Below are 13,619 nucleotides of genomic sequence, written 5' to 3'. Positions count from 1 at the left end.
ATTTAAGTGTCTTGGTGGAACAGAAAGGAGATCGCTATCTGGAAGAGAATAATTGATATTCTACTGATTGGCACTGCCTCAGGTATACTTCGCTGCTTTTTTGACCTTATGGACAAAATCTTTCTGTTCTGTAATTGCAGTTGTTGGTGTAAGGGAGGGCTGAACTTGCATCCATAGCTGGGTGATATTTGGACCTACGTGGATATTAGTATTATCAGCAGACTGCTTTCAAAGCTGATGGCATCTGAAACAGTCCCGTAGGAAACAGTTGCTCCAGAAGAAAAGAGCTGCCTTGGGCTTCTACAAATCTGCTGCCTTGAAATGGTGTATTAGGATAGAGCCAGAACCGGGAGGAGAAAATCAAAGCGTTAGCTGGGTGAGGATAAATGATGTCTTCTCTTTCTCATTCAGTTGAGTTTCTGTGTTGAAACTTGTTCTCGACTTCCTACGGGTTGTCTGGTAGAGAGATGGGGTTGTAAGTTTAAGTTTGTCTTTCTCAGTTGCTTTTATGCACGGACACCACCGGAAGGCTAATTTGAAGCCAGAACGAAACCTGTAAATGTAAGAAAAGAGATTAAATGGTGAAATGATCTTTTTAATTGCACAGAGAAAGAACAAATGCATGACTTGGTTCTACCTCTGAATGACCGTGGCAATAAAAAATTTCTGTGGCAATCAAAGGAGTGAGGTGAAGAGCTAAATGTATAAAACCACGGAGGGAAGAGCAATAGGAGTTTATGATTAGATATCCTTATTATTTTAAGTAAATATATTAAGATCAGTGAAACGGCAGGATGTTTGATGCGCTCAGTAGATGGTGTCAACCATGCTAATAACAGCATTTGTGAGGAGGGCATCTGAGGAAAATACAGATGTTTACCCCCTGGAAGCTTTTTAAAAAACCATGAGTAATTAAATGAGGAAGCTGTCTCCTTTCTGAGAGAGGAGGATGCTTTTGGGTGTTTCACATTAAATGTAGATTGGCTGAATGGGCTGCAAAACTGCCTTCTTTTGCGAGCTTACGGGCTGTTTGAAACGCTCTCCAGGCGTGAGCCTCCTAGCATCGCTCTGGAGTTAGGCGTTTTGCTGGTGGAATCCCAGTGAAACGGCACTGGAGGTGCTGGAGGAGGTAAACCATTTATTACTCCTAAAGCTCCCTGTGCACGCAGCTGGGCTGAAGAGGGATGCGGGTTAGGGAGAGGTCTGGCGGTGGGATGCGAAGGCAGGATTTGGCACGGAGATCTGCAGGGCGGCCAGAGCAGCGTCCCACGTTCAGCGTTCGGCTGCACCAGCGTCCCGAGAGTAGCCCGTTCTCAGCGCAGAGCAAGAGAGACATCTCTTGGCACGATGGGGTTGCGCTCTCCCAGCCGCTCACTCGTGGCAGCGTGCCTAGATGGGACTCTGGGCAGGTCACCCGTGGGCTAATCCTGCTCCCCACGGGGGGGTGAGCCCGGTGCCTGCGTGGGGCTGGGTGGCCTGGGAGGAGCGGGTGACCGAGCCAGCCCAGCATTAGGTCAGCAGATGCGTTGCAGGGATTACAGATTCCTTCCTCCTTTCTTGGAAATAAGGTAGCCTGCGTGTGGAAATGGGTGCAAGTGTGGCTGCGCTGATCGTACGCCTGCTGCCTGCGCTTTATTCAGAGGCAGAAAATCTTGAGGGTTGAGTTAAAATCTCACTCGCAGAGATTTCATCTCAGGTTAGTAGCAGAGTATAAATTAACTTTGTCTGCTCGGCCTGTGGACTGCAGTTGAAAATCACAGTTGTTCTCACCTCTGGAGATTCATGCTTTTTCAGATTGAGATTTTAGCTTTCTCTGTGCACACGCTACTCACCTTTGGTTTAGACAGCAGTATATGATGGGGTTGTACATCGTCGAACTCATGGCAAGGAGAAAGATTGCGAGATAAACCTGCTGAATGTACTTCTGCTGGTAGATGTCTTCCTTGAAGCTCCCCAGGATGAAGTATATATGATAGGGCAGCCAGCAGACAGCAAAAATGATCACAACTACCACCATGGTCTTCACAAACTAGGGAAACAAAACCAGGGTGTTATTCCTGGGCCTCTGGGTGATCGCTGGGGGAATGGGAAACGCTGCTTTTGTTTTGGGTCTGTTTTGCCCTCCTGAAGTGCTGTGTCTGGTATGTAGACCTGGGCTGCTATGGCAAAGAAACCAGCCCTGGTGATGGAAACTGGGAACAGGGAGAGAGTTTAGAGCGAGTGTATCCCGGTGCACCGAGTGCACTTTCTGCAGAGGACCTGCTTGCATCTGCATTGGAGGGAAATGCTATAACTGCTGTTACTCTGAAGCCTCTCCACCCTGTCCAGAGCTTTTTCCCTGGTTTATCCTGCAACCTGCAGATTCACTGGACGCCAGGCTTTACTCTCTAAGGACTGCTGGGAACTGGCCTGCTGCCTACCGATGTGAGCCTTTCTTCCTTGGAGGCTGGCTCGTGCGTGTAGATGACCATTTTTTTCATACTCGCCAAGTGATGCCCTTTACCCCTGGCCCAAATATTTTGTCAACCTTTCATACCCAATCCCACAAGATTTTCCATCAAATGCGAGCTCTCTTTTGGAATTGGAGCCAGCAGGGCTGGTGTGCTGAGGGTAATTGTTTTTAAGTTTCACTTCTGACCTTTTTTTTGGCATTAACTTGGTGTTTGTAGCGGACTCTGTTAAGGTGGTTGCCTGGAACTGCATTGCTCCACAGAGTAATTCCTATAATGCTGTATGCGACAAACATCACCATTAAAGGCAGTAAATAAATCAACACGATCACTGCAATGTGATACCTGAAAAAGAAGAACAAGCACGTTTTCATAGTCAGTATTTCTCTTGAAGGGCTCTTCCAGAAATTGTCTTTTGGACATGTATGTCTGGCTCCCGTTAACTTCAACCCCAAAGCATGAAGAAGCAGAAATTTTGCCTACAAACATTGTTACAGGGACTTCTGTAAACAGCAAAAGCTCATCTCTCTTGTGTTGGGATGATTAGTCCTTGGACTTGGATTCACTGCTCTTTCAAGACGGAGTAATATCATTTATCTTTTATCAGAGGGTTACAGTCCACGGCCACCTGCTCTGAACTTTGCTATCCCACTGCAGCCAGGAAAGAGAGATGTCTGAGACTTGGGGCTGTAAAAATATGAACCCTTAAATCACAGATATGGAAAAGGAATACCCCCAAAACTACAGAGTAACTCGACAAATGCAGTAGTGCCAACAGCTTAATTCAGCAACAGTGAAAAAACCTGGATCAGGGACTGCAAAATGTAGCTGGCTGCTAACGGGGGGCACAAAGTCGGCAGGGAAGACTCTGCAGATAGCGAGGAAGGAAGATTGCCCGCTTATAGCATGCGGAAAGTGAGCGGCAGTCATTGCTATATTTGCATTTCTGGCTGGTTTTATTTGTGTGCGCACGCACAATTACGTATCACCAACAGGCTACGTGGTTACTGCTCCAGACGAAAGCGCTGGCATCTCCTTCGGCTGTATTTTAGCTCAGCCCTTCCTAGCTTTCCACGTTACCCCACAAGCTTCTGCTGGTTACCTCATGCCGGGGTTTGATTATTTTAAGCGAACACCATTTATGGGGAGGGAACAACCTGCTCACTTGGTTACAGCAGCTGTCAAATTAACATAAACAGTGTAAAAACTAGGATTAGGCAGGAGGGCTCTGGCAGACGCTGCTGGCAATGACCACAAAAGGCTGGGTGCAAACGGTCTTTCTCAGTATGACAACGCTCCGCAGTTACCGGCCGCATTAGCGAGCGGGGTCAACTGCTTTGCGGAGCGCTCTCAAAATGGGTGTCGGGGCGCTCGGTGGTGTTTGCTCCTTGGGGTGGTTGCAAATATCTGAGCGGTGGCTGCCCATAAAAAAATACTATATTTATGAAATGTGGCAAGTTTGTCCCTGCCCGTTTTCCACCCTTCCCAGTTGTCCTCAGAGCGGTACCTCTTTTGAAGGTCTAATACCATGTGTGGAGCGCAGCAAAGCCCTTTTAGAGTTCCCACCCTGGGAGAAGGAGGAGAGGATGGGAGCCTAAGCTTGAGCATATGACAAAAAGAAACTTTTAGTCTTGTAGTTTTGCTGCAAAGTTAACCTGTCACCTGAAAAAAAATTCTCTGTGGTTAAGGTTCTTTATTTTGGTTAAACTTCTACAAATTTAGTCTCTTCATATCCCATATTTCTCAGGCACTGGCAGTCACAGTAGTGCATTGTTTGGTTGTTGGTTTTTTTACTTTTTTTTCTAGCATAATTATACATGGTTTTCCTGCAGAAAAGGATTTTTCTTTGTTCTGAAGTCTAGAAATCTTGAAGGCTGGTTTTACTCAACTACAAAGGATTTGGAGGACCCACAGTCAAAAGAGGAACCCGGATCTCCATTTCTTTGTTTTTCCTTTGGGTTTCTTAGTATTTCTTTTCCTTGATGTTTGGACTAGCACATGAATGGCTGCATGTGGTTTTTTTCTCCCTGGTCTGTATTGCAGGCATCTGTCCCAACAGATCCATCACTCAAGATGATTTCTGGGGAGCGCTGCTTCCAACTTCCTTTCTAGGAGAGCTACTGAAACCTGCAAATCTGAGGCTGTTGAGGGAGACCAAGCTAGTGAATGAAGTGATGTATCGTGTTTGGGAGCTGCTGCTCTTCAGCTGGGGATCCCAGAAAGAACCTGCCCCCTTATTTGCCGTGTTCAGGACCAGCCTTTCCAGCCCACAGAGAGTTTGTCAGCATGCTGGGAAACTCTCATTTCAATCCTTCCCAAACCGTGAATGCGGGAGGGATAAACCTCACGCTTTTTATCTGAATAATATAGTCATCAGTGACTTACATATAAGTGATTATCTACTATCCCTCCTTCTCAATTGACAGGAGCCTGGCACACCGTGTTCCCCAGTGTGTGCCATGGGGTGCCAACCAAGGAGCCCTGGGAGGAACATCAGCCAACATGATGCGAGCTTGATTTTACTCTTTGCTCTTCTGTGACTCTGGGGACCAGGGACAACTGACCGCCAGTGGCTGAATATGCTGCAGCTTGGCCAAACTTACATGAAGCTCCTGGAACTTGGCACATAGGAGTGTGAAAACCAGTTAGTTTTGTAGTAACTAAATGTAGGAGGCATCCAGCTGTCTGCCAGAGGTGAAGACTGAGAAGGAAAAAATGTCCCTGGTGCGTGGAGCTGGGCAAAAGCGTTCACAGTGGAGAATGGATGTGGGGAGTTTAGCACTTGGTTTTGGTTTGAAAAATTGTTTCCATTTTTTTAATTGATTTGTTCCTTTTCCGCAGCTCTTCCATTACTACTTCACATAAATATGTTTTGCTTGATAAATTTCTCAAACTGCTGTGTGTATCATGTGCTTCGAATAATGATTAATCACAGCAGATCCCCTAAAAGCAGGGTATGGCTTGTTTCATCTGTCTAAACAATCTTGCTTTAAAGCAGGAGGAAATTGCTGTGAGGGTTAGGAGCTTTTGGGAGCGCAGATGTGTGCCCAGATAAGTCAGTCTATAAAACCTTAGGATGTTTGAAACATGCTCCTAAATTTTTTTTTTCTTCTCCTTTCTTTTTCTCCACAAAGAGCAGCATAATTTTTAGCTAATTATGTGGCTTCTCAGCATTAAGCATACCCAGTTTCTTCCTGCCTGACAGAGGGAGAAAATCCAAAATCTTTGGAACCAGGATTTATTGCTTGTTGAGAGACTTTTCGCTCTGGTTTCTCTTAAATCCACCGAGCCCTGTATCTAGGGTTTCTAGCTCTTATAACCAGTTTTCAAAGCAGGGGAGGATGGCGCATCACCCTTCTTCACCCTTAGCCATGAGCACCCGGCAGCTTTTTCCCCAGATGGCTTAAACTGAGCTTAGATGGGCTGCCCCAGACCCGTATTCCCCTGCTGCATGGTTCCCCCTTGCCCTCTCTCCCAGTACTGCCTGTAGCCAACAGTTTGGAGATGAAATTAATTTTCTAGTTAACTTTTGCACGAACTGGGAGTTTTCTCATGTCTCTTACGTGAGCTGGTGCTTGGATCCGACGTCATCAGGCCAGACGACGATGCATTTCGTCGTTCCGTTGTCCATCATGATCTCGGCGTAGAAACACTGCGGGAAGGCGAGCCCGAATGCCACCAGCCAGATTATCGCGATGATGATGCTGGTGCTTCCAGCAGAGAGCCTGGGCTTGAAGGGATGAATTATTGCCACGTACCTGCAAGAAAAATAGGTAATGCTTTTACAGTTGCATTGGTAAACTATACAACAAATACAGCAAGTATAAAAACTCACCAGGACGGTATAGTGGGCTTTATTTATAGAGACGTTTTGATAGGTTCCAGGCTATAATTAATTAGAAGAAGCTAAATTCTTTCTGAAGAGAATGATTGCAAGTCTTAGGGCAGAATATATTAAACCCACGTGGATGGATGCTTCTGGTGTGAGGAGGAGAGAGTCATCTATGCATTCCGCATATTGTCTTCGCAAGTATTGCCCTTACTTTGAATTTTTCTTTTTTTTCTCTTTTTTAAAAAATTAATTCTTCAAATGCTTTATGTGTTTGGTCTGAAATTTCATGCTGTGAACTGTTCATGTTAGTTTGGAGTTATGCACTGTATAATACCATGCCCTTTTCTCCTTCCTCTACCAAAAAAACCCCCCAAACACTCTGTTTCCCCCTAATGATGTCAATCTCCTCTGATGCCCTGTATTATCGCAACAGCAGATGGGGGTCTCGAGTATCATTTCCCCTGAATTTTTCCCCACTGATTTTTAGCCATGGAAAACTCTTGTGCCATCCACCTCTGCCTGTAAATGTTTGCGCATTTGTGCTTGCAGTGGAAGGGAAAGGCTGACCCTTTTGTCCCACACCTGCTCAGAGCCCTCATGGCACATCTGACTATTAGATTACTTGCAAGCCCGGGGCGCTCTCTGGTTTTAAGTTCCCCGTGTAGAAATGCATGGCGTTGTAACGAGTACATAATCAATTACGCATTTCTTGTCATGCTTTCTGTACTCTTTGTCATGGTTGTTACAAAGGCAAAATAGAGTGGAAAATGCCAATTGCCTTCTAGTTTTCATAGCAAAAATCTGACCAGCTCTGTGCTGTCTCTTGGCCAGGCCGTTGGGAAGGAGCTTTGCCCGGCTGCTGCTGCAGGACAGAGGGCGGCTGCACGGACAGACGGTAAGTAAGCCAGAACTGCACGGCAGGAGAGCCGTATTTAGCTATAAATTTTTCATGTCACCTTGCTTTCCTTTCGCTCGTTGTAGGCAGTATTATACAATACTTGAATCTGGTCAGGAAGGAGTCAAGTGGTGAATATTCTCCAGACTATTTGCCCACAGAAGTGCCCAAATCGACGATCTGTGGCTCTCGGTGAATGGCAAGACCTGGGTATAAGCGGTGCTCCCCGCCGTGCCGCCGCAGCAGCCCGTGTTGCAGACACCGAAGGTGTTACAGGGCTGCTGCGTGGAGGCTTTGCCAGGCTCAGCCAGGGGTGCACCCCTGAGGCCAGCCGCGCTTTTAGGCAAGCTCCTGCAGGTTGGGAGATTTACTGAATCTGCCGAGATCTCCTGGCTGCTCTTGCTGTGTGGCAGGGCTGCCTTTGCACCCCCTGCTACTCGTGCTCCCCGTGCCCTCGCTCCGTGCCCCGCTCCCTGTGACGTCCCGGGATGCTGGGACCGCGCTCCCGGCACCCTTCCTGCGGTCCTCGTCCCCCGCAGACAGAACAAGCTGAATTTCGGACACTCTTGTACACTTTCTGAAGAGGGCCTAGGAGACTTTGCTAACTGGAGTGTGAAACTTGAGCTGATATACTACATTTCTCCCTGGAGCACTGCGGAAAGCGTGCGGTGGAAACAGCTGCTCTGTGTAGCAGAGCAGCTTGAAACGGAGAAGCAGAGCAGTCCTAAACCCAACGGTGAGCAGTATCGCCAGTGCCTTTTCCACAGCAGACAAAGATGACTTACAGAGCTGTCGCTTCTTAGCCTCCTTCCTTACAATAAACCACTTCAAAGGAAACTTCAAAGTTAAACAATGGAGCCTGAGTGGACGCAAGTTCTCATAACAATAAATGGAAGTCATGAGTTTCCAGGAGACAGTGTCAGGATCTATTTTAAGGTTAAGCAAAGAATAGCTAAATATGGTTGGCAGTGAGATGCCAAGTTTTCTTTCTGATCTGTGCCATGTGACTAAAGAGATTTTGGCTGTATAGGTATTTTCACCAAAAGTCCCCAAGGAACGAGACTAGGGAGACATGCGGAGAGGCTGAAATGGATTTATTTAAAAAAAACCCCAAACAATCTTTGGCAGACCGCATGTGTAAAATAGCAGTTACCAACGACCCTTGATTTAAAGCCAGAAACAGCAAAAGAGTATTCGAGTCTAAAAGTGAGCTGCCATTGCTTCTAAATAGGGATTGGCTTTCATCTGGACAACTGCAGGTTGAGAAACACATCGCTCATCCCTGTGCTTATTAGTGAACCTTCCAGTGACCACAGGGGCCACTGCCCCGTGCTGGACTTTATCCCCAGCTCCCGTGCAGGTTGTACTGGGTGTTACGTGCACGTGGGGCGAAGCCTTCTTTCTCCTGGTAGTTTGTTGATCTGGTTTGCTTTGTCTATCGCTTGCTTCCCTGGGTGTGCTGGGGCGAACTGAGCTGCGAGCGGGGCCGGGAGTTACGAAAGCGACCCCAATGACTCACGGAGCGATGCTTTTCGGATGGCTCCGGAGGGACGCTGGCTCCGCTCCCGAGGGAGCTGGAAGGGCCCTTCGTGGATACGTGCGCTCGATAAGGAACGGAGGAAACCCGAAGGAAACTGCAAAGTCAACAGGAAGGCTCGATAAAGAGCCGCCAGGTATTTCTGGACACCGGGTCCGGCTGCCCGGGGGGAGACCTTCGCCGTGGGGTTGCGGCAGGGACATAGGATGGAGAAGATACACACGTTCCCAGCGCCAGGCAGAAAAAGGAAGAGACGGAGGGAGGACGGGAGCGTGGAGGGAAGAGGGCAGAGAGCCTCGAAGGGAGTTTAAGGTCCTCTACTTCTTTTACATGCCATTGCCTTTAGGAGAGGAAATTCCCATGGCCTTTTGGCCACTTTCTAGTAAAAAGAAAACCAGCATCACGCTACTTAACAATGAACTGTAAACACATTCAGACTCCACAAATTTAAGCTCGAGTAAAAGAGACTTGGCAGATGTAAGAGTGTATTATGAAAATACCAAATTACCTCAGAAGTCAAATAAAATCACTGTAATTACTTTCCTCCCTCTTGGAACAAGTCATTCTTGTGAACTATTGGAGCAGACTCTGCCATTTCTGATCTGTTTCCCATTATTTCTGGTGGTTTGCTGGACTCATAAGCGGGATTGTGGATGCTGAGACTTTCAGCATCCGGCAGCATATTCGTATTGCTCCAGCTCTGTCCAAATGACGGCTCTTTCTACTGGTTAAAAAAATATGAGTTTGCAGGATGACTGGGAAACAGTTTATGATCAGTAACATGGGAACAATAAAATACCAGCCACTTCCAGTTGTTACAGATTCAGGTGTGATTCAGACCAGGGATAAAACAGAAGAGCCTTCCTTTCATGCCAGAACTAGCATCTAGCCCCGTCGTCTATTTGCCTGGCACTCCTCCCACTTTACTGATAAGGAACATGATACGGTAGGTGGGGGCCAACTGCCCAAAGTATTGCAATAATTTTTTTTTTTTTTATAACTTACAATGGACTTTTTGGACCTTATCTTCTCCATTCACCTCTTACCTCTCTGCAGCCACGGCTGTCATGGAGTAAATGCTCACAAACATTGCGGTGATGGGGAACCAGTTCTGAAACCTGCAGAATTCCTCGCCAAAATACCAGACGTTGTGACTGGCGTAAATAAAATTGAAGATGGTATTGAAAGCGGACATCAGCAAATCCGAAAGAGCCAAATTAATGATGAAGTAATTGGTAGCGGTCCTCATTCTCCTGTGCGCAAGAATAATCCAGATGATGGTGACGTTGCCAACGATGGATGTGATAACGATGAAGGAATAGGTGATAGCCCACAAAGCGATTTGCCATCCCGGCTGGGTGAACTGGGTTACCTCTGTCCAATTGCCACTGTCCTCGAGGGAGTCAGCCTGCGAAATGTTGCTAGCATTTAAAACGGAAAATGTGCTCATGGCTTTTTCTTCAGCTAAGTGTAAAATAAAATCTTCTGGCGTCTGTTCATTTTCTTGCAGTAGATGCTGGTGTTATGAATCCCCATGCATATGACTAAGTGCCGTTAAAAAGGCATTGGGATGAGATATCTCATGTCCTCTCGTCCTGTTTTCCAAGTGATGCAATGCAGTTTGAGGAGGAGTTGAGCGATACCGAGGGCCTCCTCCTTGCCTGGCATTTTAACCTATGCTTGAAGAGCAAAAACTAAAGAACAACTCTCCCCCTTGAGTTTCTTTTTCCTCTAAAAAAGAAAGAAAAAAGGAAGGAAAAAAAAAAGGGGGTGGTGGTGGAGGGGAGGAAGGTGTTTTCCAGGTCCGTGAGAGGCGATGTCTTCCTTTTAGATTATTTTTAGGGCCAAGAAAATACAAATGGAAGTATCAAGCCAGAGAACGCTTCAATCCAAGTGGAAATCCTTCTTTTTCAGGGCAGCGGTTTTCCAAGGCACCAGGTATCTGAATCCTCTTCAGCAGGACTGAGAACGTTTGGTTTTCTTTGCCCGTGTAACTGTTAAGTGCGAGGCAGGAGCCGTACTGGGATAAATTATCTACAGGGTTTAAGGGAACTTTGAAAGGAGGTGGAGTCTCTTGCAGGCAAAAACTAAACAACCAATTTGACATCAAATCAAACACAGCAAAGTGGTACTTCAAACATTTCTCCCCCCCCCCTCTGTTTTGAAATAATCTCTGAAATGGACATGCTGCTATGTCAGGATTCTACAGGCTTAAATGCAAGGGTAGCTACTTTGCCAGGTTTACCAGTCCTGCAATCCTTGTGTTTCCAGGACCCTCCCTGGCTTCCTGCGAGCTCTCATAGCAAGAACGAAACAAAATATATTTGGTGCAATTTTAGCAAGGTGGTCTTGCTCTCTGCAACTATTTGGAGGCTTATCCGCGTTTTTGATAAGTTTTACTTAATGGTGACTGCCCTTTATAATATGACCGGCCATATTTAGTAGATTTGGTATGATTTAATTTATTTAAATTACGTCAACATGTCCTGTTGGTGCTTGAAGAGTTGCCAGCGAATAATGCCAGGAGAGAGGCATTTGTGAAGGCCAGACCTGAGCTGGGATTTCTAATGAGGCTTCAGTGGGAAGTTGGCACCCAGGATCTCATCCGGAGCTCCAGAAATCCTTCTCTGGCTGCTCTCTAGTATAGAAACATCCAGAGGAGCCTCAGCTCCCAGCCTCCACGTTCCGTGATGCTGAGGTGCTGAACGAGGGGCGTTCCCCCTTCGGACCGCTGCATCCCCTTTCCCAGCGTGTGCTGTAGAGACTTATTGACCTCATGCGTGCAAGAAGGAGTATCTGGTCCTGACAGATAAGGGGAACCCCCGAGTCCTGTCTCTGCTCAGAGCACAGCGCTCTTGCTCGCTGTCAGCTTTGCAGTAAAGGACATAAACATAAGTAACGTGTTGAGGCTGAGATTTCAAAGAGTACTTGGCACTGGCTTGTGCCTACTTGCTGGAAGCTGAAAGCGTTTCAGGTATTAAAACCTGTTTTCAGATATTAAAGCCTGTTTTCAGGATTCAGAAAGTAACATAAAGGAAAAAAACTCCTGGGATGGCAGTAATTTTCCAGCTCCTGTAGTTGCTGGAGCTGCAGCTGTGCCAGGTTCCCCTGTAAAGGGGCAGTGTTTATCGGTTCAGGATCCGTTCCACCAGCTCAGCCTGGACTCTTTCGTTGCTTCATTAATTTCTGGAGGCAGCCTTCAGTTAACCCATCACCTAATGACTGCAACTCTTTAAAAGAGATCTTCTCTGATACGGTATTACCCAAGTGTTGTTTTTTAAGAAATTAATACCTGTAGTACTACGTGTAATATCTCCTTCTCCTCATGATGGTCTTCCCTACAGGTAATCCCACTCACTTCCCTACCGAGAAACTGCAAAAATACACTCGTATGTATCTTCTTGTATGTGTTGCAAAGCTGTTCCAGGCTCTTCTTGAAAGTCTTCCACTGACACCTCATTAAACAGCTTATGAACCTTCCACTTTCTGTATAGAGTCCAGGAGGGCTGCTCATGATTTGCAGTACAAATTCAACAGCTAATAGTGTTCTTCAGATTTTTTTCTTTGTCTCCCTCAAATCTCTTAAAATTCCAAGGAGAATATGAGCAAAAACCTCTGTAAGTTTAGCTGAGGGCACAGCTAAAGTGCTTAATAAGTCTTTGTTATAGAAAGCAGAATATAAGCAAGCGCTTAGAAAAAGGACTGTACTTTTTGATGTTTCAATATGGAAACCCATAACCTCACTCAGCTGACTTTGAAGATGGTCAGGGTGCCCACAGTTCCTAGGAACCTCCTTCTGAACAATCTGCCCCAGTCCCTGATCTGTTAGCTCAGGTTCTAATCAGAGAGCAGCCACCCTTTGGTCAACATTTCATCGTACAAGTCAGCAAAGACTTGCTTTCGGTTATACACACCCACACCTTTTATTCGTTTGCTGGTTGTGCCTTGACAAGGTTATCGTCCTGGTGCCGGGCCAGCGATGTAGCGTGCGCTGTCGGCCTTTTGACTTGCAAACTGGCGCGATTTTTTACAAAGGCAGGCTCCAAATTCCTCAGGAAACGCGCAATTGCGTGGGACTGTGGGCAAAACCTGCCTCCCCAATGATTTTGGAGTTATACCAGGGAAAGGGGCTATCTGAGAGCAGGGGTTTGGGGTTTGGCTGGTTTCACTGATGTTTTTATTATGGACAGGATTGTTCAAGGCCAAATGTCACCGTGCTGAGTCACCCATTCCAGGCCTGAGCAAAGGGTGAGAGATGCAAACAAAAGATGTGTGTCTGGAAGGTCAGGAAGGGTGAGTAAAGTGTATTTTGTGTTTTGGAAAAATAATACAGGGTAATACAGGCAGTAGAGGTTTTAATTGTATTGCCCGCCGGACTCTGCTTTGGGGGGAAGGACCTTTGTGCAGGGAACAGCTCTGAGAGCGGGACGTGAGGACCATGAGCATCCACCTCAGGTTGGGCAACGTGCAGCCAGACTCCAGCTTTATCAGCGCAGCTTGGGCTGGCAGAAAGCAGCAAAAATGCTGCTGGTAGCTCTGAAAAGCTAAAGCTTAGGGTCTTTTTGACACTCCTTGGTGTAGGGCTAGCTTGGGGGTTCACTTTCCTTTTCTGCAGATCTCCTAAAGCCCTGGGTCAAATGCTCTGCAGACCACGGCTTTTGAAGACTGTCCATGGGGTCTACCATGCCTTGTAGACACTTGCAACCACCCTGGTAGCCCTGGAGGTGAGGGAGGAAATATGGAAGTTACTGATCCTTAACGTGAACAAAACCACCGCTAGCTGAGCCATTGGATGGTCTCGGGAGCAGATGCTATAATGCACGATCTGCCTCGATGCCGGCGGAGATGCCAAACTCTCGGTTGGAAAACTGCAGCTCTGTGCAACCAAGAAGGAGCCTCAGCACC

At 46.7% G+C, this 13,619-nt stretch overlaps 1 protein-coding gene across 1 annotated transcript; it reads right to left on the bottom strand.

Moving 5' to 3' along the window:
* Positions 1 to 360: 360 nt before the first annotated feature.
* Positions 361 to 10,164, bottom strand: TACR2 (tachykinin receptor 2). The gene is made up of 5 exons (XM_010580011.1): positions 9,761 to 10,164; positions 6,014 to 6,208; positions 2,639 to 2,795; positions 1,833 to 2,029; positions 361 to 553 (listed from the first exon to the last, which is right to left on the bottom strand). The coding sequence occupies exons 1-5, from the start codon at positions 10,162 to 10,164 to the stop codon at positions 361 to 363; spliced, it is 1,146 nt and encodes a 381-aa protein (XP_010578313.1).
* Between the last annotated feature and the right edge of the window lie 3,455 nt (positions 10,165 to 13,619).

Source organism: Haliaeetus leucocephalus, unplaced genomic scaffold, assembly GCF_000737465.1.
Source record: "Haliaeetus leucocephalus isolate CR32 unplaced genomic scaffold, Haliaeetus_leucocephalus-4.0 Scaffold687, whole genome shotgun sequence".
Classification (NCBI taxonomy): domain Eukaryota; kingdom Metazoa; phylum Chordata; class Aves; order Accipitriformes; family Accipitridae; genus Haliaeetus; species Haliaeetus leucocephalus.
This window is presented reverse-complemented; position numbering and strand designations above follow the sequence as displayed.

Bases quoted from the DNA above. Each gene is read 5' to 3' on its own strand.
- TACR2 (XM_010580011.1), bottom strand. From the start codon at position 10,164: ATGAGCACATTTTCCGTTTTAAATGCTAGCAACATTTCGCAGGCTGAC. The intron at 2,796-6,013 runs GTAAGAGACATG...CTTCTTTTTCAG, and splicing joins GGATCCAAGCACCAGCTCAC to GTATCACATTGCAGTGATCG. The intron at 554-1,832 runs GTGAGTAGCGTG...TTACATTTACAG, and splicing joins TACTGCTGTCTAAACCAAAG to GTTTCGTTCTGGCTTCAAAT.